The 27,856-nt window shown below is 35.3% G+C and overlaps 1 protein-coding gene across 1 annotated transcript in view; it reads right to left on the reverse strand.

The window, feature by feature from the left end:
* Positions 1-23,311, reverse strand: part of LOC144972654 (protein flightless-1 homolog) — a 50,183-nt gene extending 26,872 nt beyond the window's left edge. Inside the window, exons 1-17 of the mRNA XM_078914132.1 lie at positions 23,179-23,311; positions 22,669-22,776; positions 21,666-21,818; positions 20,461-20,546; positions 20,117-20,193; positions 18,739-18,823; positions 18,206-18,309; positions 17,376-17,492; positions 9,904-9,962; positions 8,827-9,069; positions 8,050-8,203; positions 5,797-5,876; positions 5,263-5,339; positions 4,647-4,729; positions 2,966-3,016; positions 1,612-1,724; positions 298-483 (exon numbers count right to left, since the gene is read on the reverse strand). Coding sequence (XP_078770258.1) covers positions 298-483; positions 1,612-1,724; positions 2,966-3,016; positions 4,647-4,729; positions 5,263-5,339; positions 5,797-5,876; positions 8,050-8,203; positions 8,827-9,069; positions 9,904-9,962; positions 17,376-17,492; positions 18,206-18,309; positions 18,739-18,823; positions 20,117-20,193; positions 20,461-20,546; positions 21,666-21,818; positions 22,669-22,776; positions 23,179-23,244 — 1,842 coding nt within the window. The 5' untranslated portion in view covers positions 23,245-23,311. The remainder of the gene's footprint in view (positions 1-297; positions 484-1,611; positions 1,725-2,965; positions 3,017-4,646; positions 4,730-5,262; positions 5,340-5,796; positions 5,877-8,049; positions 8,204-8,826; positions 9,070-9,903; positions 9,963-17,375; positions 17,493-18,205; positions 18,310-18,738; positions 18,824-20,116; positions 20,194-20,460; positions 20,547-21,665; positions 21,819-22,668; positions 22,777-23,178) is intronic.
* Between the last annotated feature and the right edge of the window lie 4,545 nt (positions 23,312-27,856).

Below are 27,856 nucleotides of genomic sequence, written 5' to 3' on the forward strand. Positions count from 1 at the left end.
TAGATGTTGATGCCTAAATGAAACAAATTAGACTGGTTACCACATGAAAAAAAACATGGCAAAATAACAGCTTCATGCAAAAAATTAGGCTTTTATGGATCAATACGAAATAACACCAGATCAAATGGATAACCACGCAGTCAAGTAGCAAACTGTTAATATTGCTCTCTCTCATTTCATAAATCAACCAATCAGTATACTCAAAATTAAAGAAGTGTGAAGACATTTAAATTACACAGATAAAAATCTAGGAATAAAAAAAACAAACCCTTTTAATAAAACAACAGGTGAAATTACCATTTCCTCCACTGTATAAAATCCACTGGCAGTCCTACCACCAGCTATATATGACACACCAGATTCAAACAGCTCAAGAAAATCTTCATCTTCATCATTCATTTCTTGACGAATTGTCCGGCAATCAGCACCAAGAAGGTTACGTAGATTGACAGCATGAATCGCAGAACACGCCTTTTTGTCAAGCTAAACATAAAAAGGATGAAATTTCACTTATCACTTACTTCATCAGTCTGGATTACAAAATATATTTAAAAGTTACAATATGTTTAAAAAGTGTATTAAATTGGATGACGCTATAACGTACTAACTGTAACTGTATTATTCTTATCTTTTTAAAGATGATCAATATTTGACAACAGATAGATGACAACTATCCTTTAAAATAATTACTAGATATGTTTTAGTCTAAAAAATGATTTTGAGTTTCAGTTTAATATCTTCAATGCAATTTAAAGGGATGTATTTAGGCTATCTACAGAGATGAAGCGTATTTTAAACCATTTTTCCAATCATGCTTCAAAATTTATTTATGTATAAAAGGGAATTTTTTTCTGGCTTTAGCCCATAGAAATAGAAGTTCAGCAATAACAATAGCTTGTTACTCAATCCCATTTGGATTTGGAAGGGGAGGAGGGAGATCTGAAAATATTTAAAATCATTTAGTGAAGTCAAATCTGTTATGTTTGAATATTAGACACTCTACAGATTGTGCTCTTTGAATGGAACTAGAAAATGAATGGGTGGCGATGTGGACATAAATGTGCATACCATGCTTATTTGTTAAGAATTGTTGATGATGTTTTGTTTAAACTATAGAATGCTGGTAGGTTAAATCAGTGCTAGGTAGATGATGGAACAAATTATAGACCTAGAGATTATCTGCACGAACAAAAGCTCTGTGAGAAAAATAAAGATGGAAAAGGAAACTTTCACAGTTTTTGTATGAGGAATTACACATAGTAGATTTGGGCACAGATTCCAGTGCCATAAAGATATAAGAGGCTGTGCAAAAAAGGTCATTTTCGTAACCATTCACCCCAAAAATATTCCAATAGTAAGTTTTTGGGAAAACCAAAGGAAAATTTTGTTTTTATCAGTATAGTCAACATAAAGGGATCTTTAAGTCATTGGCACAGACGGCATGGCATCGGGTTTTTAAAAAAGTAAAGCATAGATTCTTGATGAAATTTAGGAATAATGCAGAAGGCATCTTATGCTTGATTTGAAAGTGTTTCATTGAAGGTAGTGTAAATGGATAAAATCCAGAGACAGATGCGTTTATATCCACGAGCAAACAAGATAGTAACTCACAGTTGCCTTTTCCCCAATCCAATACCAAATCTTCCAGTTGAGGCTGTTGGAATCATCAATAAAAGTTTTCAAGATTATGTAACAGTCTGCTTCGTAAAACTTCCCAAGAAGACCTGAAATGGGGGGAAACATTTATTTTTTACTTGTGCTGTAGACAACAAAGAAACAATAAGATGTCAACTATCACATAACTCCTTACTTGAAAAATCAAAAAATGTGGTGACACTTGCTATACCACTAAGGCTGCATCTTTTTATATCATGTGATATCTAGTCTTAGTAGCTTTGTAATTGTAATCCATTCATCACAATTAATAAGCCAAAAGAAATTCCTTGTTCAGAAAAGTCTTTCAACACTAACATATAAATGAAAATATTTTAAAAATCTATTAACAAAGTAACTGCATGAGGCCCACTGGATGCAAAGATTTGCTGTAGCAAGCCTTCAGGCGCTTTAGAGACTTAATTGAAAAAAAAAGTACTAGTTCGTTGGTCATTTGATCACATGAGAAAATTGATAAATCCTCAATTAGAAAAACGTTTTTTTTCCAGAAATTTTGTGTAGCAGTGTAATTAGAGTCGTTTGTGTGTGTGTGTATGTGTGTGGGAAGGGGGGGGGGGGGGGTTCTCCCAATGATTACACCAAAAGCGTAATAGTAGGAAGGCATGTTATTGATAAAAAATGCATAGTGATGAAATCAAGAATACATTATTTTATCATTTAACATTTAATCTTTCCCTGTTTAAAAAAAATCCAAAAACAATCAATAATAATATAATAATATATACTTTATTCATTTTAAAAAAATGGAAATTTGTTTACCTAATGTCTTGGTGGTGGAGCTGTTTGGTGCTTTGCCCCTCCCCCTCCCCCTTTTTTTCAAACAGTTGGGTACCCAAGTCTGTTAAACCTAATGGAAAGTACTTTCAATGGACTGGTGTCCTAACCAAAGGGTAGATAGCAATTGATAATGTACATTTAATTTTCAGAAACCAGGATTATAACTGTAAATTGGATCAAACAAATAAATAACACGAGTTCATTTAAGTCTCCTCCATATATTAAATTAAAGAAAGCTTAAAAACACCTTGTTTGTCTATCTTCAGTTAGACATAATGTTTTTGGGGGGGGTTTTCTTTTGGGGGAGGGGGGGGGGGGGGGCACTTCTGTAAATTTGGGTTTTTCCATTATATGAGATTTTGTCTTGGCATGGAAGAAATATAGCCCTAAAATGAACTGCTTATTTCAAAACCAATGAAAACATTTTAAAATGTTGAACAACAAAAACTTAGCTATTTGTCTACCTCGACAAAAGTTTGTGCTTGAATCATAAAGGTAAATCCAACTGACTTACCATCTTCTACTTGATTTGGCAAGAAATTCTCAATTTCCCATGAACTCAGACCTATTTTAAGAAAAAAGACAAGTGAAATAACCATTAAAAAATATACATTAAAAGAACCAGTAATTTGAGCAGCATGGTTCAACAGTGTAGTCTTCCTCATATCACCAAAAGGTACCGGGTTAGGAGTCCCACCTGCTGCACTATGTCGTTTAGAACAAGTTACCTTGATTTGACTCACAGATGTGCTGATCTTATGTAAGCCAACCTCATAGAGATCAATATACAGTCCACTCCGGATAATCGCAATACCTTGGGAGCAGCAAAAATGTTGTGATTAACTGAAGTTGCAATTAAGCGAAGTTTAGTTTCCTGTCAATTGTTGCAACATTTTACAAATATATGGTAACTCAAACCAGTTACTGTAAACAATGTTCTTAGTCCACCAACGACTGAGCAATTTGATTGAAACAAAAACCATATGGCAGCCTTGTATTGATTTTGATGTTTGATGTTTGAGCAGGTTTGATGCAAACCGACATCTTATTCAGATTGGATTAACTTTCACTATTTTGTTCTTATAATTTGTAAGAGTCCAAGAGAGTGGCCGTGATGAGAGACAATAAGCTTTAACCAAACCATTGATCACAATACACAGTTGTCAATCCCAAAACGAAGGATATCGCTGTCATTGTCTAGTGTTGTCTAAGACCCTGCCCATCCCCCTTGCCTCCTATTTAATGGTCACACATGACCTCACAAACACGACCCCTTTTATCTCTAATAGGATGGTGGGACACTACTGTAACATTAAACCCCAACCCACTCTCGATTATTCAACCTATCATGATATCACCCATGATAAAATTTAATCATGAGATTTTGTTTGATTGATTTCTTGAATTTGCCACTTTTTGAGGTCGAAAATTTGTTGTGATTAACCGAAGTTTGTTGCAATTAACCAGTGACTTTTATATAGAATTAATTCCATTGCTTGGGATATGCTGCGATTAACCGAAATTTGTGACTAACAGAGTTGCGATTATCCAGAGTACATAGTATCTAAAATTTTAAAAATTAAAATAACCCCAATAAACAAAATAAAACAAATGCAACTATAGTTACAGATACTGTATCAATCAATCATAGTTATTTTTATCATTATTATTATTTTTTTAAGTTGATAATATTAACAAATGCAATAACGATCAAGCAATATATAAAACAATACAACTTTAAAATCAAAGACCATTTGAAAACCCAGAGATAGAAGACAAATGTTCTATTTAAATTTTTGAAATCAAAATTCGAAGACAAAAAACATCACAAATTAGTTAATTTGAAGAAGACTCCAGAGCATTACTTAAGCCTATCACCTCAAGAAAAGTAAGGTATGCTTTCAAAAGTCTAAATAACAACAGAGCCCTGGGGGGGAGATAGCGTGTGTGCTAAACTACTAAACTATGGGGCATCATTATTAGATGAACATATAGCAGACATCTTCAATCAAACATGTGAACATCACCACCATCTGGATATCAATAAAGGAGAACTAATATCAATAATATGAAGGCCCACAAAACCAAAAGGACCTCCAAAGAATTTCGAGACTGATTACGTTGCTTAATACAACAGAAAATCACTCAAGGCTAAAAAAAAATCCAGATTATGTATGAAAATGGCAGATACACACCTGGTATCTGCCCAACATCCTCATCAAAAATTTCACTGTAATCCAATGATGGCCGCTGTAGGTTTTCATCCCATCTCTTTGGTCTGGTAGTTTGGTTTTTTTTAATGTGAAGAAATGCAATAGTTATAAATATTCTAAAAATATGTTTGGATGAAGGAAATCATTGGTTAATACTGTGTGACAATTAAAATGTATACAGTGTGATATTAAAAACGAGAAAGTAAATCTCACAATTCTTGATGTCCATGAATCAAAAACGGAAGCTGATTTCTGTGGACAAGTGAAATTTCCCCTTAAGTAAGTTTCACATAATTAAGATATAAGTTACATTTTAATTTAATAAAACTTGAAAGAATAAGACTTAACATGCACACGGAACTTTCAATTTATCCTAATTTCAAAAGGACTAGGTTTTTTATCCCTCCTCCTCCCCCCATCACACTACCACAATTGGGATCAGGAGTGTTTAATGTATTCTATATCTGATTTATTTTTATGAGATAGAAAGTTACATTGACCCAAGAATCAAGCTAAAGTATGTTTTTTTATTTTAATTTGCAACAAAGTTTTTCATCTATAGATATCTGCTAAAATGAAATAATCATTTTTGACTGACTTTAATGGTTCTTTTTGTTCTTCCTCTTTAGATGTAGATTTCCCTTCAGCCTTGTCTTTAGCAACATCTCTCATTCCCTGTAAAAAAAAAAAAAAATCATAAATACGATAAAAAGACTGTCACAGAAGCTCATTAAAGAAGAAAAAATGCAACAGGCAACATTTCCAAAATGAAAAATTACATGGGAGTTAGGGTTAGTTTAAGAAAAAAAAAGAAGTTAACGAAAAATGATAATTCATGTATTATTTTCACATTGAGAAAAAGTCATTGTGATCAAAAGGAATGTATTCTTTTTTTTCCTGTAAAATATTCAAAGTATTAGGTAACATGGTTTAGTTATTAGACTGCTGAGAATATGTCATAACAAAATTTGATCTCATTTAATTACTTTGTAAAAGGAACAGTACAGATTGTTAAAGAAACAGCTAATAAAAATAAAGGCTTTCCTTTTCAGAACTTTGATTTTGAACTATAAAAGGTAATTTTTTAAAACCCAGTAAATACAATATAGATAAAGACAGAAGCAAAACTCACCTTTAAAACTTTTTCACTTTCTTGTCCATCCCTTCTCCTCCTAAGCCTCAACTTTCTTGCCACTGGGTCGCTTTTTGGAGCTGCAAAAAGATAAAATAAATATAATAAAATTCCCTTTATTATTCCCTGAGGGGAAATTTGCCTTTAGCATCTATTCCATGCGAAGACTGGAATGACCCAGACGTCAGCCACAGTGCAATGCGCTAGGGCAAGGTGACTTGCTCAAGGCCACACAGCATGGTGGAGGATCCAACTCAGTACCTTTTAGGTATGAAGCAAAGACTTGACTACTTCACCACACTTTCTCCACCTGTAACTTAGCAATGACTATGAAAATTTTTGTTTTCTATTTTTGTAGGAAATACTCCTCTTAAATCAAAGCCCTATCTCCACTGAGTAAAAATCTTTTTGAATTTTGGAAATCCATTAATATATAACAAAGTTATGCAGTTTCAAATGTGTCATTTATTTGGATGACTCACAAATAGAAAAAAAATACGGAAAATATGGGACACTTTTTCTGCGTTTTATTCTGGTTTGTGGCTGTATCTCGCTTAATACGTGGAACAAGATATTAAAACTTGGCAATTTTATGGTAAAATTATCAGAAAATATGATGAAAACATCAGAAAAGTTCTAACTTGTATAGTTTTAGAGCTGTATGGCTAGGGTCAACTATAATTTTGTTTTAAAATATACATAATATTGATCATTTGGAACTTTTCCGAAGTGTAATTTTGTGTCTACAACACATACAAATCAAACGAAAAATGCCTGCTAAATTATTATCAATCAGTCCTGTGAGACCATGGCTTATCTTATTTCTAGTATTTATTTGAGAGAGAGAGAGAGGAGAGAGAGAGAGAGAGAGAGAGAGAGAGAGAGAGAGAGAGAGAGAGAGAGAGAGTTAATCTACTATCCTTATGACATAATGAAACAATGCTTTAATTTTTAAAAAGCGCGCGAGGATTTGTGTCGTCAGTCATCGCGAACAAGGTGCCAGATGGCCACGTGTGTGGCCAAATATATAATTTTGCTTCTTTTATTAAATTTTATTCATCTATTTTTGTCTCATTGACATTTATCCTAGTCTATTCAATTTTCTGTTTGTTAAAATTTAGTTCATTTTAAGTGGGCCAGTCTTAATAGTGAAAGCCATATGATTTTCTATTTAGCCACTTTTGAAGTCGAATTTGGTTAGGTTAAAGTCTGGCCACCTGGCAGCATTGCCTCGCTCAGGTCATTTTCGTGTCGCGCGATGGTGGAGCAAAATGGCCGTCTCCATATTTTCACTCATTGAAATGCAAATTGGGTTGATGTTTTGTGAGAATACAGGAAAAGTACTTATCATAATCCAATGAAATTTGAAATACAAATAGAAGAAATGTGCATATATAACCTTATGAGCGACAAAATCTCTCCTCTTTGTAGTTTTAGAAATATTGTACTCCAAAGAGTAAAAATCTATTTTTAACGGTCTTCTGGTAATCGTACAAGTTTTGTCGCTTGACATAATCTAAAATGACCTCTTTTCTAACTGTGTGCCAACTTTCAGTCATATTCATCGATAAAGCTTTGTAATTAATTTTTTAAAATAGCATGTACGGAACGGCTTCGTCCCATATTTTGTCGCAAATTTGGGCACTTCGTGAGCGAAAAAGAGGCCCAAAGATTTGTGCGGGATAGTTATTGCTATGTAACTATCATGATTAATCTTTATTTATTTGTTATTATAAGAGGGAAGTTTATAGAAATTCACATAACTTATTGACAAACAAATTAAGAAAAATATGAAATTTATTTCTTGTCTATTCTATCTGAATATGTCCTTTTATATAGAACTAATATGAAACAGAAATTTACCTCACAATTAAAAATACTCAAAGAAGCAATATCTATTTTTGATGGGTAAGGAATGTACCATGATCAAGTCTTATGATTAGTGAGTGTATACAAAAGAGTGCTCCATTTGTCATCGGTAAAATGCCAAGAAGAAAAACAAAATAAGTATTAAGTATCCTTGAATGATACTGGCTCTAAATACTTGATTCAGACAATGACAAAAACAATAAAAAACAGAAATACAATACATCAAATGCATACAGAAGGAAGTAAAGGTCTTTTCACAGCTTGTTAGAAATGAATCACGTGTCTCATATATAACATAGTGTGGAAAGAAACAGTGAGTTGTAGAGAAGGAGAAGTAGGACGATGAGGAAAGAGGGAGGAAGAGGAAAAAAAGAAGACACATACAAGGAGTGTTTCCGGTGGAGGGAATGGGTTGTGCTCCAGCCAGCTGTAGTTGTGTGTTGAGTGAAAAGTCAATATTGTAGTACTGGAGGGCAGTCTTAGCTTCTTGGGGTTTGGGTGGCATCACCAAGTCAGGATTGTCTCGAACATCAAGAGTCTGATTGACAAAAATAAGAGGTTCAGACCATGAATAGATTTTTCATTTCTATATTGTATACTCATTCATCCTACATTAAGATCAAGTTATAATCTCTAGCTTTACCTTGGTGAATAGCTTAAAGTGCTTTGAAACAGTCACACAGATTAAAGATTACAAATAGCTTGAATTTGACCACCTATAAATTCTAAAAAGATGATTTCAACTTGCATGTTTGCTTGTAATTTAGAGGAATTGAAGTGCTCACAGTATATAAGTAGTAATTTTATTGCCAGTCACAAGGTAGATGAAGGAAAAGTTAGTAGACAACTAAATCTGCTCTTACAAGCACTCGTGAAAAAGGAAAGCAAAGAGGGCTATTTAAACATAAAGAGAAGTAGACCCAATATTACAGCAATCCATTAATGTGCTTAGTTTGAGATTACCAAAAAGTTCCTTTTAACACTAGCACAGAAATGGGCCAGATTTAAATTGAGACAATGAAAAAAATATCATCTTTCACAAAAGATAATTCCATTGTCTTCCTCTAAGAAAAAGATACGGACAGAAGCCACATGGAAATGACAAATGACCAATGTTCCCATGGCTGAAGGGAATTTTACCGAATGCTGCCCACAACTTACTGTCAATTCTGGCAAGAGATGTAGAATATCTGGAAGAGTAATGAGTTTGTTGTTATTGAGAATAAGCTTCTTCAGTTTGCCACATCTCCCTAGCCCCTCAGGAATCATCTCCAGGCAGTTCTTGGAAGCACTGAATACCTCCAGATCATGCAGTTTGCCAATGTTGGGGGGAATCCCCTCAAAATCAAGTTGGTTGTTGTTGACATATAGCTTTTTCAAACACTGCATCTTATGGAGGGAGATCTAAAATATGATAACAGAATCAATATTGAGATAGAATCATAAATCAGTGTAACATATCAATAAGAAATCACAAGAATAAGATACTAAATTCAAAACCTCAAATGCATCACAAAAAGCAAATCTGTAATTTTCACTTTAAAAAAAAAAAAATAAATAACCCACAAAAATACACAAAATATGACAGTATTTATTTTTCATTGAAATTTTTTTCCCTGAATCAAAATCTGCACATCCCAAATAGATTGTTTTGTTGAAAGTAGCAAAGAAAAACAATTTAGAAATGGATTTATTCTTAAATGCTATATAATCATTGGAAAAACTTGGCAACAAATAATCAAAGTCTGGAAAAAACAAAATCAGAGAAAGTTGGCATTTTTATACTGAAATACAGGTATATACAAATTCAATATCTATTGCATAATTTCTGAATATGAACAAATCAAATAAAAGTCAGATATAAATTTTAAAATTTTATTCAGCAAAATCTAAATATACGGAAATACGAAAATATAACAAAGTATTTATCATACAAACATTAATGCTAAAAATAACATAAGCCATTATTTGCAAAATATTGACCTTATATCATAGTCTGAATATAAACACAATAATACGAATTAGCCAAAACAAAAAATAATTATTATAGTAATTTTCACATCTTAAATTAAAAAAAAAAAGCCCATTAAGTATTTCCAAACAGATTCTTGACAACTGTCACTTTGATCACTGGTTAGGTATCAAAGTGATCTCATCCAAGCATAAATAGTAAGGTGGATAAAACTTGGTAGTGATTAATGATAAACTTTATCAATGATGACCTCAAATTTGACTTACGGGTAAATTGGTGAGTTTGTTGCGGGACAAATTCAAAGTTTCCATTTGTGTCCACACATCTGAAAGATTAAATGTCAAATGTGACCCATCACTTCAAAGGAGTATTATATTGGGGATAAACTAGATGCCAAAAAAAGATGTTATTGTCAAAATGCCAAGAAAAGCAAAATTTTAGTTCTTGTCAGTTCAAGAAATTATATTCATTCTCCTCAATAAAACATAAAAACCTAAGCAAAGTCCCATATTTTTTATATTATAAATTCAGTTGTTAGCCTTTGATACTGTTTTGAGGTGATATGTCACAAATAAGGTGAGCTAAACAGAAATAATAAAAGGCAATGATTGCAATGAGGAAAATCAACAGGGGAAAATAGTAAAATCAATTTTAACACATTATTCGACAAAAGATAAGTCCAACCAAAATAACTTTCCCTATTTAAATAACATTTTCCAACAGAAAAAAAAAATTAAACTTTTTAACATATGAGGTGTGTTTCAGAATTAAGTTTCCCTCTTCTATAACTTCACTAATAAGCAATCTAGAACTACCACAATTTGAAACAATCTTACGTCATTTCTAAGAAATGCCTGCAGAAATTTTGGACCACTTAAAAAAGCCTGCAAACAAGTTACAATTTACAGAGACGCCAACTTAAACTTGTGCTCACATGAAATTCAGACACCGTTTGGGAGAAGTTCATTACAGAAAATCTTATCTATTTAGAACTGTAAGATAGGTAAACAAAGTCCAATACCACCCCAAATCTCCGAAACCTCAAATGGGTGGTTGTAGTGGTTGTGGTGATGATGATGTGGTGGTGATGGTTGTAGTGATTGTGGTGATGATGGTTGTAGTTGTAGTGATGATGATGATTTGGTGCTGGTGGTTGTAGTAGTAGTAATGATAAGGTTACAACAAGATATGAAGTGAGTAGAAAAGTGCCAGAAGACAATAGAGAATAAAAATTTTTTTCGCGGCGGTGGTGGGGTTTTGAACCTGCGACCTTATTGGTACGACAACTCCGCCTGGCAGGTGAGAGCGTGGCTCTACCGTGTGAGCTATCCACGAACACAAAAATATTCGTTTCAAACCCAAAGTCATTTCTAGATCCCTCTCTCACCCACTACTTGAGATCGCCGATTCGTTCACCACCATCGCAAAGTAATTTTGACCAGCAGTTAAGCTTAATAGCCAATATTCTCATCACAAACATATAACATAGAAACGATTGAGACATTGAGTATGCTCCGGTGTATGGGGTGAATTTTTAATTCAGAAAAGTGAGTGGAGCAGGCACTTATGTTGGTAACAACAAGATATGAAGTGAGTAGAAAAGTGCCAGAAGACAATAGAGAATAAAAAATTTTTTCGCGGCGGTGGTGGGGTTTTGAACCTGCGACCTTATTGGTACGACAACTCCGCCTGGCAGGTGAGAGCGTGGCTCTACCGTGTGAGCTATCCACGAAACAAAAATATTCGTTTCAAACCCAAAGTCATTTCTAGATCCCTCTCTCACCCACTACTTGAGATCGCCGATTCGTTCACCACCATCGCAAAGTAATTTTGACCAGCAGTTAAGCTTAATAGCCAATATTCTCATCACAAACATATAACATAGAAACGATTGAGACATTGAGTATGCTCCGGTGTATGGGGTGAATTTTTAATTCAGAAAAGTGAGTGGAGCAGGCACTTATGTTGGTAACAACAAGATATGAAGTGAGTAGAAAAGTGCCAGAAGACAATAGAGAATAAAAAATTTTTTCGCGGCGGTGGTGGGGTTTTGAACCTGCGACCTTATTGGTACGACAACTCCGCCTGGCAGGTGAGAGCGTGGCTCTACCGTGTGAGCTATCCACGAACACAAAAATATTCGTTTCAAACCCAAAGTCATTTCTAGATCCCTCTCTCACCCACTACTTGAGATCGCCGATTTTTATTCTCTATTGTCTTCTGGCACTTTTCTACTCACTTCATATCTTGTTGTTACCAACATAAGTGCCTGCTCCACTCACTTTTCTGAATTAAAAATTCACCCCATACACCGGAGCATACTCAATGTCTCAATCGTTTCTATGTTATATGTTTGTGATGAGAATATTGGCTATTAAGCTTAACTGCTGGTCAAAATTACTTCGCGATGGTGGTGAACGAATCGGCGATCTCAAGTAGTGGGTGAGAGAGGGATCTAGAAATGACTTTGGGTTTGAAACGAATATTTTTGTGTTCGTGGATAGCTCACACGGTAGAGCCACGCTCTCACCTGCCAGGCGGAGTTGTCGTACCAATAAGGTCGCAGGTTCAAAACCCCACCACCGCCGCGAAAAAATTTTTTATTCTCTATTGTCTTCTGGCACTTTTCTACTCACTTCATATCTTGTTGTTACCAACATAAGTGCCTGCTCCACTCACTTTTCTGAATTAAAAATTCACCCCATACACCGGAGCATACTCAATGTCTCAATCGTTTCTATGTTATATGTTTGTGATGAGAATATTGGCTATTAAGCTTAACTGCTGGTCAAAATTACTTTGCGATGGTGGTGAACGAATCGGCGATCTCAAGTAGTGGGTGAGAGAGGGATCTAGAAATGACTTTGGGTTTGAAACGAATATTTTTGTGTTCGTGGATAGCTCACACGGTAGAGCCACGCTCTCACCTGCCAGGCGGAGTTGTCGTACCAATAAGGTCGCAGGTTCAAAACCCCACCACCGCCGCGAAAAAAATTTTTATTCTCTATTGTCTTCTGGCACTTTTCTACTCACTTCATATCTTGTTGTTACCAACATAAGTGCCTGCTCCACTCACTTTTCTGAATTAAAAATTCACCCCATACACCGGAGCATACTCAATGTCTCAATCGTTTCTATGTTATATGTTTGTGATGAGAATATTGGCTATTAAGCTTAACTGCTGGTCAAAATTACTTTGCGATGGTGGTGAACGAATCGGCGATCTCAAGTAGTGGGTGAGAGAGGGATCTAGAAATGACTTTGGGTTTGAAACGAATATTTTTGTGTTCGTGGATAGCTCACACGGTAGAGCCACGCTCTCACCTGCCAGGCGGAGTTGTCGTACCAATAAGGTTGCAGGTTCAAAACCCCACCACCGCCGCGAAAAAATTTTTTATTCTCTATTGTCTTCTGGCACTTTTCTACTCACTTCATATCTTGTTGTTACCAACATAAGTGCCTGCTCCACTCACTTTTCTGAATTAAAAATTCACCCCATACACCGGAGCATACTCAATGTCTCAATCGTTTCTATGTTATATGTTTGTGATGAGAATATTGGCTATTAAGCTTAACTGCTGGTCAAAATTACTTTGCGATGGTGGTGAACGAATCGGCGATCTCAAGTAGTGGGTGAGAGAGGGATCTAGAAATGACTTTGGGTTTGAAACGAATATTTTTGTGTTCGTGGATAGCTCACACGGTAGAGCCACGCTCTCACCTGCCAGGCGGAGTTGTCGTACCAATAAGGTCGCAGGTTCAAAACCCCACCACCGCCGCGAAAAAATTTTTTATTCTCTATTGTCTTCTGGCACTTTTCTACTCACTTCATATCTTGTTGTTACCAACATAAGTGCCTGCTCCACTCACTTTTCTGAATTAAAAATTCACCCCATACACCGGAGCATACTCAATGTCTCAATCGTTTCTATGTTATATGTTGTGATGAGAATATTGGCTATTAAGCTTAACTGCTGGTCAAAATTACTTTGCGATGGTGGTGAACGAATCGGCGATCTCAAGTAGTGGGTGAGAGAGGGATCTAGAAATGACTTTGGGTTTGAAACGAATATTTTTGTGTTCGTGGATAGCTCACACGGTAGAGCCACGCTCTCACCTGCCAGGCGGAGTTGTCGTACCAATAAGGTCGCAGGTTCAAAACCCACCACCGCCGCGAAAAAATTTTTTATTCTCTATTGTCTTCTGGCACTTTTCTACTCACTTCATATCTTGTTGTTACCAACATAAGTGCCTGCTCCACTCACTTTTCTGAATTAAAAATTCACCCCATACACCGGAGCATACTCAATGTCTCAATCGTTTCTATGTTATATGTTTGTGATGAGAATATTGGCTATTAAGCTTAACTGCTGGTCAAAATTACTTCGCGATGGTGGTGAACGAATCGGCGATCTCAAGTAGTGGGTGAGAGAGGGATCTAGAAATGACTTTGGGTTTGAAACGAATATTTTTGTGTTCGTGGATAGCTCACACGGTAGAGCCACGCTCTCACCTGCCAGGCGGAGTTGTCGTACCAATAAGGTCGCAGGTTCAAAACCCCACCACCGCCGCGAAAAAATTTTTTATTCTCTATTGTCTTCTGGCACTTTTCTACTCACTTCATATCTTGTTGTTACCAACATAAGTGCCTGCTCCACTCACTTTTCTGAATTAAAAATTCACCCCATACACCGGAGCATACTCAATGTCTCAATCGTTTCTATGTTATATGTTTGTGATGAGAATATTGGCTATTAAGCTTAACTGCTGGTCAAAATTACTTCGCGATGGTGGTGAACGAATCGGCGATCTCAAGTAGTGGGTGAGAGAGGGATCTAGAAATGACTTTGGGTTTGAAACGAATATTTTTGTGTTCGTGGATAGCTCACACGGTAGAGCCACGCTCTCACCTGCCAGGCGGAGTTGTCGTACCAATAAGGTCGCAGGTTCAAAACCCCACCACCGCCGCGAAAAAAATTTTTATTCTCTATTGTCTTCTGGCACTTTTCTACTCACTTCATATCTTGTTGTTACCAACATAAGTGCCTGCTCCACTCACTTTTCTGAATTAAAAATTCACCCATACACCGGAGCATACTCAATGTCTCAATCGTTTCTATGTTATATGTTTGTGATGAGAATATTGGCTATTAAGCTTAACTGCTGGTCAAAATTACTTCGCGATGGTGGTGAACGAATCGGCGATCTCAAGTAGTGGGTGAGAGAGGGATCTAGAAATGACTTTGGGTTTGAAACGAATATTTTTGTGTTCGTGGATAGCTCACACGGTAGAGCCACGCTCTCACCTGCCAGGCGGAGTTGTCGTACCAATAAGGTCGCAGGTTCAAAACCCCACCACCGCCGCGAAAAAAATTTTTATTCTCTATTGTCTTCTGGCACTTTTCTACTCACTTCATATCTTGTTGTTACCAACATAAGTGCCTGCTCCACTCACTTTTCTAATGATGAGGTTGTGGTGTTTGTAGTAGTAGTGTAAAAGAAAATGGAGGTGGTGGTGGTTGTAGTAATAGTGGTGGTAGTGATGATGATGATGAGATGGTTGTGGCGATGTGTTGAGTATGTAGTGAGTAGTAGTAGTAGTAGTAGTAGTAGTAGTAGTAGTAGTAGTAGTAGTAGTGTATTAGTAGTAGTAGTAGTGTAGTAGTAGTAGTAGTAGTAGTAGTAGTAGTAGTAGTAGTAGTTGTAGTAGTAGTAGTAGGTAGAGGAGGAGTAGTAGTAGTAGTAGTAGTAATAGTAGTAGTAGCAGTAGTAGTAGGAGTAGAAGTAGTAGTAGTATTTGGATATGATGTGGATATGGTGGTTGTAGTAGGAGTGGTAAGTATGTTTTGTTTGTTTTTAAGGGTTTTACAGCGCTTGCAACACATTAAGGTCATATCAGCGCCAGTAAAAAGGAAGAAAATGGATAGTAAAAAGTTCTAGAATTATAATTAAAGCACACAAGAAAAGGTAAGACAAAGGGGAATTGGTTCAAATAGGAAACAGATGTAGATTCCAAGAGCACACTATCAAAGTACTTAGCTTGAGGTCACCTAAAAGTTTCACCCAGATACCAGCACAAGATCCCACTAAGAGGAATACACTCAAATGGTTACAAATCATATGTTAAAAATAAAAAATAACAATACATAACAGGGAGATGATTTACAAGGAAAAAAAATATCATCTCCCAAAACTATACCTATACATTCGACTGTTTCCCTCCCAGCCAAGGAACTCCGGCAAGGATCAGGATAAAACTAAGTAATCTCATTCCAAGACAACGACAGGAAACAATTGGAAAACGGTTATGGGGGGATAGAAGACACAGCATATACTTCCCTGCCCACTATGGGAGGTCAGGATCCCCACCCAGAGTGGTAAGGATGATGATGTGTGCTGGTTGTAGTTGTAGTGTTAGTGACGATGGTTGCAATAGAAGTGGTAGTGATGATGGTGTAGTGGTGGTGGTTGAAGTAGTAGTGGAAGTGAGTGATGATGATGGTTGTAGAAAAAGTGTTAGTGACGATGATGTGATGGTGATATTTGTAATAGTATTGTTTGTGATGACGATGTGGTGGTGGTGGTGGTTGTGTGTGTGTGTGTGTGATAAAAATGATATGGTGGTGGTTGCAGTTGTAGTGTATTGATGGTGATGATGTGGTGGTGGTTGTAATCGTGGTGTTAATGCTAGTGATAATGCTGCGGTGGTGGTTGTGGTAGTGGTGCTAGTGATGATTATGATGTGGTGGTGGTTTTAATAGAAGTGGTAGTGCTGTTGATGTGGTAGTAGTGATGGTTGTAGTGGTGATGATGTGGTTGTTGTAGTGGTGGTAGAGATGATGATGTGAAGGTGGTGGTAGTAGAAGTGGTGAGAGTGATGATGATGCAATTGTGATGCTTGAACTCTGATGATAATGATGATGGTGGTGACTGTTGGCCAGACTGGCTTATACCGGCGATTTAGCATCCTCGATTTGATCTGAAATTGACCAAAGATATCGCAGCTTGGAAAAAAAAAAAAAAAAAACAACATGAAGACTGAAAAACCATGGCTTCCCCTAACAAGAGGAATGATATCACGGTACAGAAAAAAAAAACTTCTATTCAACAATGAGTTCAGCTCATGTCCTACACCAACTCAGACAGAAATTGTCATAAAACACTGCAATAGTGGACAGAAAACTCAACTTCAGTTAATCGCAACTTTGTTAATCGCAATATTTTCGCTGATCCCAAAGTGTTGCAATGGACAACATACTTGATAAACGTTAAGTTAAGAACAACACACATACCAATCATTATGGACAACATACTTGACAAACATTAAGGACAACACGCTTACCAATGATTACAGACAACACTCTTCAAACATTTAGGACAACATACATCTTCTTCTTTCAACTTATCCTGCATTTTGCAGAGTTGCCATAATGAATGTCATATCTCCATGCCTCTCAGTTCATAGCATCATCTTCCTCTAGGTCCAGTTTCTTTCATATTGTCCTTTACCCTATCCATCCATTAAGTTTTGGGTGTCCCTTTTTGTTCTTTCCTGCTAATTGTATTTCCAATACTTTCTTTCCCACATCCTCCCTCTCTCATCTCTTAACATGTCTGAACCATTTCAACATATCTTCTCTCATCTTTATTGATACATTCTTCACTTCAGGCAACCTTTGAATTCGTTCAATTCTCAAAGGACAACATGCATATCAATCTTTAATATAAATACACTTACCAATCATTAAGGACAACTCTGATATTTCATTATCACTGAGGTTAAGACGTCTGAGAGACTCCAATTTGTAAAGAGCTTCAGGCACACGATTCAGGTTGTTGTACGACAAGTCTACATCTAATAAAATATAAAATAAAAGTAATAAAAGAGATGAGACACTTCGATGAAGACAAGACTGACATAAGCATAATCCAATGATCATTTAAGACATGATTTTGATTTTTAGCCGAAAGAAGTAAGATACAAATAATTTAGCCATTAAATTTTGACAGAATGAATGAATAAAGGATTGAATTTATTTATTTTGCATGATAAAAACATGCTGCCTGAAGCTTAAATCCAAGTAAAATCTAATTTATATGAAATATAAAGCTTCAATAAATAACACAGATGTTTGTTGACATTTCGGGTCTTCCCTTTATCAAAACAAATATTCAATGTGTAAGAAAACAAATGAAAAGGTGTTTAAAAATATAAATAAAGGCACTAAATATTATATGGATATAAAAATTATGAATTACAAAACCTTTTATTGGAACAGAATAATTTAGCATTTTTTTAATGGGTGCATGCAAACTGGTGTTTAAACTATATCTACATATCCTTGGGATTTGTAGGAAAAACTTTTCGTGCTGACATGTTTCAGTGTTCTTTTACTAAATAGAAAGAAAATAAACATTGAAGGAAGCTGACCATATTTTGATAGCGTTTAAGTCATAAACCAAAACATGGAATTCAGAAAGAAATCAAAAGGCTGAGAAATGTGTGAGTAAGAGGTTCAACATACTATAACAATTTGACTTCCTCTCATTTAAAAGAAGATATAATACCTTGTAAATTGGTCAGTGTCTCGAGGCCAGTGGGAAAGTTGTTGAGTGTTCTTTGGGTATTCCTCATTCTAAGGGTCTGAAGGGCTGTGAGAACTGGCAACTGCCTACAATAATGGAAGAAAAGGGATTTAAAAAGGAAGAACAAAAACTGTGATTAAATTAGATCATATAGAATCATTTTTAAAATAGTTTGTCCCTCCAATTAAAATATAGAGCTTGAAAGATGCAGAATCCCCTCCCTCTACTCTCTCTCATGGGTGAAAGTTCACAGGGATCAATGTTCCTGAAAGACAGTCCAACAAAGCCAATATATACAGTAATATACAGAACCCTACTGAGGCCCACACAAAACCGAATAATCTCATTCCAAAGAAGTGACAAAAAGTCTCGTGAAAGAGGAAAAAGATCACTTATCTTCATTTCAAGTTAAAAAAATGATGAAAACATTTCCATAATTATTTAAATCGATGAAATACACATGTCTATGCAAGCTTTTGTCACTGCATCATTTATTAAAACATAAAGAACCAAACCTGAGCTGGGCATGAATAAGTGGGTTGTTATCCAAAATCAATGTCTGCAGACTAGTCAAACGCCTCATCTGAGGTGGAAGAGTTTCTATGGATGAAAAAAAAAATTTAAAAATTTAGAACAGAATATGATATAACAGATAAATAATGTCTGAAAGCGAGCAAACTGAAATGAAAGCTGGGCAAAGGAAATGTATCCTTGAAATAAATAATTACACTTTCAGGCCAGATTGCCAATCATTTGACTTGTATGAAAATAAGACTTGGTTTATATATATGCAAACAGGATTTTTTTTTCTCCTGGTACCTGTTTCCCATCCAATACAGATTAGGTGGTTTACCAGAGATGCCAACTTAAAATTTGGCTCACAGGAATTTTAGACACCACACTGAGAAATTTTTATGCGAAAGAGGAATTTCTGCATAAAAGAAAAGGGAATATGGATGGGATTTGGCATTGTGTTTACATATCGGATGGTTCTAAATAGATACAATATAGTGGTTGTGGTAGTATTGGTATTGATAATGATGTGGTGGTGGTGGTTGAGAAAATGACTTATCTTACATGAGATACATTGATTTTGTTTTAAAAAGGCAGTTGTTTTGCTGTTCAGTATATTTTATGCATGTTACAAGAAAAAAGAAATCAGGATAAATAGCAGCTCATCTTTTTATTAACTGTCTAACTCAGTCAGATTGATAATTATTGTTGAGGGCAAATATTCATATGTTGTTTTTTTCAAAACTAAATTTTGCAAAGGACTAATGAAACAATATCCAGGACCAAAACTAAAAATCCAGTCAAAGTTCTCATTTTAAATGGAAAAGACTCTTGTCAGGTTGATCTTCACCCCCAGCCTCGTCTCCTCTAAGAAATGTCAAATTTAAGAACAGGACAAAGATTTGCACTCAACTGCAATGACATCGATAGAGAGCTGTTGTTTTTTTCCCCCAACCATTTTTCACTGAAATATTCAATTGTACCTTTGCATCATTTAACAAAAGTAAATGTAATCATTAAAAGAGAGGAAAGTAGTCTTCAAATTTTTCACTACATAAATGAATATTGGAGGACAACAAGATTTGAAACTTCCAAAAAAAAAATATTTTTCATGCTTCTATGTTTCATAAAAAAGTGTAGATGTCCTTCCTTTGAATACGTGGTTCAAGCAAAGCAATGGACTGTAACCTCTGGACCCTATTTCATTGTATCATCTTTCACAATTTTTTATGTAAATCCTACCTTTGAAGTTCTTGGTGGTGTGGCAGTTGATATTAATAAACAGATAAATCCACAACTCAATTTTAGCCTTTGTAAAAATTTTGATAAATTAATACACCCATCTCCCAAAAAGAAAGGTAATGTTGCGTAATGACTTACCAAGGTTGTTATTGCTGAGATCAACAAACACAAGGTCTGTAAGGTTAATAAACAGTTGATTGGGAATCATTTCAATTCTGAAATACAAATGAATTTGAAAACAATAAAAGCGGCTCAATATTGTTATAAATGTGGGTGCTGATAGTTGAAAAATGCACTGAGTGATTGTACAATCAGACTTAATATTGATGATCAGAACAATTTATATATAACATCTGTATTTGTTCTCACTGAGTAAAATAACTCAGAATAATCCAAAAGGAATTGGACTTCACCTTGAATAAGAAACTAACAACAAAATGAACTAATAAGTTGTCTTCCTTGATGATAAAATACATGCTCACTGGTTGTGGCTGAGATTCAATACCAGGACTGATTTGGAGTTCTCCAGTTCAGGCGGAACTTCTGTTAATTTGTTGTGGCTCAGATCCTGAAAAAAATAAAATTACAAGCATTCATTTTGAACCCATGACCCGATTTGATCTTTTTTTTAATGCACATTTATATTGGAAATTTTAAAAGGTGCCTGTCCATATTACATTTTCTCCATAATAAATTTTCTGGTATTAATATGCTGCTGTTTGCAAGTCTTTGCTAAAATACAATTGTGTATGAAATTAAAATTTGGTTTCATATGGCCTGCTAGGGAATAAATCATTAAGGTTATGATGTGCTTACCATTTTTTCCTCCTGAACATACACATGAAAAAATCATCTAAGATTCTACAAATTGTGCAAAACTCCATTTGTCAATTCAAATAGGTAATTTACAAGAATAAATGGAGTGGATTCTGCATGTTTAAAAAAGTCCTCAACAAAATATACCCAAAAAAATTAGCACCGTTGACCTGGACAAGAAATCTATTATACATATCTATTTTTCACATCCAATGTACTCAGCGTTCCAAAATTGTCTCCACACGGGTGAAGAAACAAAAAAATAAAAATAATTAAATACAATGTTAACAAATGCCTAGCATATGCATCGAAATTGATTAAATCCACTCAAATCATACTGAATGATTTATATATCAAAATGTGAAGCAAATACATAACAAGAAATGGATATCAACATTCTAAATCCACAAATGCAGTACATTAAAAAAGAAGTTGGCATTCCTTACATTTCAAATGCACAATAAAAGGCTACTTGAGAAGATATCAGTAATGTAAACTTTTTTGCTTTTTATTTTCTTGATAAGCATCGTGGAAAATGAGTGAAAAATCACTGAGAAAGTGCACATGTGTTAAAAAAATTTGATACTTTGCCCAGAATTTTTGACAATTTACAAAAGCTGTAACTGCTATAATTTTTATGCTAGATCACCAGTTTTCTTTGGAGTTTTTTCATTATTCAATCAAGAGAAAATGATAAAAACAAATATCTTCCATTGTCTTTCCAAATAAATTAGTAGTATTGGGGTATTTTTGTAGCGAATTTTATGAAAAAGACCTTTGTCACTGCCTCATATATACAATGGTTGGAAAGTTTAGTGCTCAATGGATGTCAAAGGATGAAGGTTATCAATAACAGCATATTAAAACTTACGACGATGGATAAGTCACTGCCTTTAAATATTTTCTTAGGCACACCAGAGTCTGTCAGTTCGTTGTATCGAAAATTGATGCTGTGAAGGGCAGGCAAAACAGGCAATCCATCTCCAATTGATTCAATACTATTGTGGACCATGGTTATGTCCTCCTGTGCCAAAAGACATTTGTTTAAATACATTTAGTTTCATTCTTGAAGATATTTTCATTTAATAACATAAAAAAGGGAAAATAGGTCAAAGTTACTCCACTCAGTGGAAATTAATAGAATAAACATTGTGAACAACTGGCTATTAAAAGAAATAAAAGGGAGAACTTTAGAGACTCAATGTTCAAAGAAATCAAAGTTTATTCTATTTCCTGTTTGTAAGAAATGGATGAAAACATTTACTCAAACTCATAATCTTTTGAGCAAATTACTGAATAACATAATTTCCACCATTAATCAAATCGAGCAACAAAATCAATACTATATAGAGTGAGAGACTTTAATATTCTATTAGTACTCAATGAGCTTCCCTCATTATGGTCCATTATTGTGCGGCTATGTGGTCTTGTGGTATGACACTCGCTTTCGGATCGGAAGGTCCTGGGTTCGAGTTTCAATCAGCACATATTTGAGCCCTTGCAAAAGGCTCTTTACTCAAATTCTCTCATCGTAGTCAGGTGTAAAATGAGTACATGGCCGTTAACAGCATTGTGTCTGAAAAAAATTGTCATATCACCTAACAGGCAGTTGGCTGGGGACCCTTTGTAAAGCGCTTTGAGCATGTTTAGTGGATATTGCGCTATATAAAAGTTCAAAAAGCTCAATTATTGTTAAAAGACATTGTTAGTGTTAGTGTCTTGTCTTCAAATGGACTTGTCATCATTAAGTCTGAGGTTATAAAATGATCCTGCAGTCAACTGTAATGGCTATGAGAGTCATTTCTTGTGAACAATTAAATATCTCTTGTACTTGTAAATATTCGACTTTAAAAAGTAGAGAAATATGAACTTGCCAATTTATTTAAGAAGCCAAGCTCTATTGGGACCTCCTTGAGGTTTGCATGGCTTAACCTTAGCCAACGCAAACCTGTCATATCCTGTACATGATGGGGGAAAGTTTTCTGTATTGAGAGAGAGAAAAAACATTTAGAAAACAGGATGAGTTTGAGTTTCGACATATATGTCACCAATCTATTCTTAATCAGCAGATTTGTTTAATAATTTTCTAGAGTGTCTAGAACTAGAAGTCTAATACTTTTGTGGGGACGATTGTTGTTGAAAATATCTTTACACTTTAACCTTAATGTCATAAAATCAGTGACAGCGTCCTCTCGTCAGGGACACCAAACCCCAAAGAGTGCAATTTTAATTTTAATATTAATGTGATTTTAATTTTAATTTTAAGTCACTAAACTAAAACTTAAACTAAAGAAGTGCCCCGGCAATTATTTTGATTTTCACTTTTTTATTTAAAAAAATCAAAACAATGACAATAACAATTCAGCAACCTCATTCATACTAACAGAAAAGTCATTGCGGGTTAGGTCAATGCCTCTGACAAATGGCAAAACCCCTGTAGAAGATGCCATTCTTCCAGCCAAATGCCAGTGGCTGATCTGGTGATGAGGAAGCTCTCTACCTCAGTCAAAACAGGGTTGCCAGATTATTTTTCAACAAAATGCCAGGGGAAGACTCAAAAAATGCCAAAACACTCAAAAAAATGCCAAAGTCTGTTGACTCCCACCCCCACTAAGAAAACTACTCACTTTTGATAGACAATTTACTATCATATCCTGGCGGCTTGCGTGTTTTCTTTTCTTTTTTTTTAAATTTTTTTTTTTGAATTATACTAAATTTCCTTTTTGGAATCTGGCATTTAAAATGCCAAACTGGCAACCCTGAGTCAAAAGTTGTCGGAACTCCCCTATATTATTGGCCTCTCAGCTGAAAAAGGGAGATATTTTGTCAACTTCCGTTTATTTTCCGTGTTTATCTACATTCGCAATTTAAACCTAATGTTCCGGAAAGGGAAAAGGCTATTCGGACCCGGGTCTGAATTGCTTCCCGTGGCAATTCGGACCCGAGTCTGAATTGCTTCCCGTGGCAATTCGGACTCGAGTCTAAACTGAATAGAACTCCGTGGCTAACCAGGGTCGAGTCTGAATAACTCCATGGCTCTTCGATTCGGAATACTGGAATGCAATGCGCCCGAATGATGAATTTATCATTAGTATCATTAGTGAAACTCTCAGTTACTATTCCGTTTGCAGCTATAGAAACCGTATTGGTCTTCTTAAACACACACACACTCATGAGTATCTCTAATTCATTAAAAACAGAATAATCACACCCCCCCCCCCCTAACAACCATTTCCACAACCCAAGAGCTGGTGGCTTTTTCTCTTTGATCTCGTATCACCATGTTCTCCCCTGCGTCCAGCGCCTCGGTCGTTTGTGGGTTACCCCCCCCCCCCCCACCAATCCCATTACCAGTTGATCATTTTCTCTCCGTATTCAACCAGTGCTTATTTTATTGAGTTTCGCAGTCACCCAGTGTCTCCTCTTCCCGACCGCGCTTACCGTTGGGAGTTCCCCAGGGCGGAAGTGATAAATTGGTTACTAGAGATAATAAGAAATTAAAACTGACATCCAAAGAAATAACCATCGGCACTTGGAATATACGAACCCTCTATGCCACAGGGAAAGTAAATAAATTAGTGCATGAGCTCAATCGCTACAAATGGGACATTGTGGGTCTAGCGGAGGTTTGGTGGACTGGCCTCAGAGAGACCACAACAAGCGAAGGACACAATACAAATTATGGTACTCCGGTCATGAAACAGTACACCAGCATGGAGTTGGATTTCTTGTAAAGGAAAGAAAATGTTAATGTCATTATTGAATGCACGCTTGTATCAACCGAGTATATCTTGGTTTCTATAGCCTGAAATGGACAATTGCAATTGCTTGTTACCATTTGAATAGGACGCTAGTATATCGCAAAGTTCTTTCCGCCAGATCTAACAAACCCAGCTACCCAATTAATGCTGGGTGGACAGATGGAAAGGGGGGAGGGGGGTGCAGAAAAATAAACTCGACTTCACCCGGGATCGATCTCGGTTCCTTTGCGTGGGAAATAAGTGCTCTGTGCCAAGTGAGCTGTATCTGAACTTTCAAAAATCTTAGAATTCCGAATCCTGATCGTTTATATATATAATATATATATATATATATATATAATATATATATATATATATATATAATGTATGTATGTAATATATTAATATATATATATATATATATATATATATATATATATATATATATTATATGTATGTATTATATATATATATATATATATATATATATATATGTATGTATTATATATATATATATAATATATATATATATATATATATATATATATATATATATATTAACTCAATTTTCTTCATCTAAATAATTTCAACACAATGCTCGACTGACAAGGCAGATCACATACTGTTGTCATAATAATTTATGTAGTTGTCGTTGCAGATCAAACCATTTTCACCTAGAGTACTCCTAGTATCCATAAGAATTGTACCCCAGCCACCTAATCTAACAATCACCCAGGCTTATGCACCAACTTCAGCCTACAGTGATGAAGATTTGGAAGAGTTTTATGAGATACTCGAGTCAACAATCTCAAAGGTGAAAAAAAAAAGACATCCTCGTGGTAATGGGAGACTGGAATGCTAATGTGGGTTCGGATGCGTATATATAACTAAGATATAACTAACTCACTTGCACATAAAGCGATGCAGTGCGGCATGGAAATAAGTACAGCAGTCTCAGATAAACAGCAGAAATGAAGGACATGCAGAAATTTCAATCGATAATGAAAAACTCGAGGAAGTGTCAACATTTAAATACTTGGGTGTTCTGCTAACCAAGAACGGTACCAGTACACTGAGATTAAGGCAAGAATAGGAATGTCAACAGCAACACTAACGGGAATGACAAAATATGGAAAAGTCCAATCAATTTCGAAATAAAAAATTAAACTGTACAAATCATTGCTACTTTCCATCTTACTGTACTACTGCGAGTCATGGACATTAACTGTGGAATTAGAGCGCAGAACCTCTGCTTTTGAGATGAAAAGTTATCGAAAACTCCTGCTGGTGCCGTATACAGAACACAGAACCAATAAAGACGTACTGGAAGAGGTGCAAAGATCGTGCAGGACGACACCATAGTTAGCAGAAGGAAACTGGCATGGTATGGCCACAATGTAAGGCATGAAGGTTTGTGCAGAACGGTGACGGCGGGTACCCTTGAAGGAGGAAGAAGAAGAGGAAGACAAAGGAAAGTTTGGATGGATCATATCAAGGAACAGGGGCGTGGCTATATTGGTTGATTTGGTGCCTGGCACCGCATCCATCTTTTAAAAAATGGATTACAGCATTAAAAAAAAATAATAATAAAATTTGAGAAATGGTATAAACTAAACCGCCTCTTATTTATTTGAGTAATTTTTTTTTCTTTCTTTTGTATTTACAAATATAGCATGATTTAAGTCATTTTCTTCTGATTTTGGCACCACCTTATATTGTAAGCACTCTACGCCACTGTCAAGGAATGGACAGGAATGAAGATGGAAGAACTCTTGGACAAGGCCAACTATAAAGAAGAATGGCGGAAAGTGGTGAGAGCTGCATCCCGTGTATCCTCCCGAAGATCATCAGATCATGGGATGAATGAATGAAAATCAATTAATATACGCACTGAAGAGCATCGAAAAGATAAGCTCAGCGTAAAAAAAAAGGATTAAAAAAACAAAAACAACAAGAACAAAAAAACAAACAAACAAACAAAAAAGCCCCCCCCCCCCCCAAAAAAAAAACAACAAAAAAAAAACAACAACAAACAAACAACAAAACAAACGAACGAACAAAGCATGATCCTTAACAGAAAGCAATGGCACCAAATCAAAGCAGCTTACTTATAACAACCAATACATCATACAAGTCTTTGTCTTCATAGAATGCGGTGTTGCAGAACACGGTACAACCATTCGAAATTTCAAAATAAGTAAATGCTCTGGCAAAGAAAAGTTTTTTTAAAGAGGAAAATGAAAATGATAGGCCTCAAAATAAGAATAATAACATTCGAATTGCAAAGACATAGTTTTTGCAATCCACCGCCTCCGATCGAAATTAACCAGATACCAAACAGTGATTTTAAACGAACAGACATGTCAAATTTTAGTTTCGTCAGTTTAAAAAATTAAAATTCATTCCCCCAAATAAAACATACGTAACCCAAGTCATACTTTTTAAAATTATAGATTAGCATATAATCATCGTTTATTATCATATAATCCATCCCGACATAATACTGCTTTGAAGCGATAGGTCACATGTGTGGTCTTTTCTTTTGTAATTCTATAAATGCCAGAGAAAAGGGGAATTGCGGTCTCAGAACCTGGTTCTGGAAATAAATATAAAATATCGCTCGTCCTTTCCGGTCCCGTTTAACGTCACCCAGTCATCTTCACCATTTTCTTTTAATTTCTTACAAAAATTCTTTCTGTTTTGTGCTTGTTATCGTGAATTTTGTATCTTTTTCACTTTATCAAATTTTAATTATCTTGATTAAATCAAGTCGGGCGTCTCGGGGTTAAAACGCTATATAAGTTTTCAGCATTATTTTTATCATTGATGTTATTATTATTATTATTATTATTATTATTATTATTATTATTATTATTATTATTATTATTATTATTATTATCTTCAATCTTCAATGGCTTGTATTTGCATTCAACGTCCGTTATGACCAGTGACAGAGCATTCCAGTCATTTATTGTTCGTGGGAAAAAGCTGTGTTTGTGTCATCAAATTGTGTGATTTATTGGCGAAAACCTACGATTGAATAAACTTTGAAACTTTGTATTACTCTCTCCAGTCATTTTGGTACCGTTTATCAATCAGGAATATGTAGAAAAATAATTGTACTCGTTTATGCACATTTGCAATTGTTAAATAAATTCCTATGTGGGATTACTTAGACAAACAACTAATACTCTTCACTATTAAAATCATTAGGTCAGGCCAGTAAATCTAGTTTTTGAACCTCTTGAGGTCTTATTGATAGAAATCAAAACCATATCAGTTTCATCATTGAAAGAACAGGCTTGTAATCAAAACATGCGAC

Source organism: Berghia stephanieae, chromosome 5 (genome assembly GCF_034508935.2).
Source record: "Berghia stephanieae isolate SIO BIC M18660-M18661 chromosome 5, UCSD_Bste_1.3, whole genome shotgun sequence".
Taxonomy (NCBI): domain Eukaryota; kingdom Metazoa; phylum Mollusca; class Gastropoda; order Nudibranchia; family Aeolidiidae; genus Berghia; species Berghia stephanieae.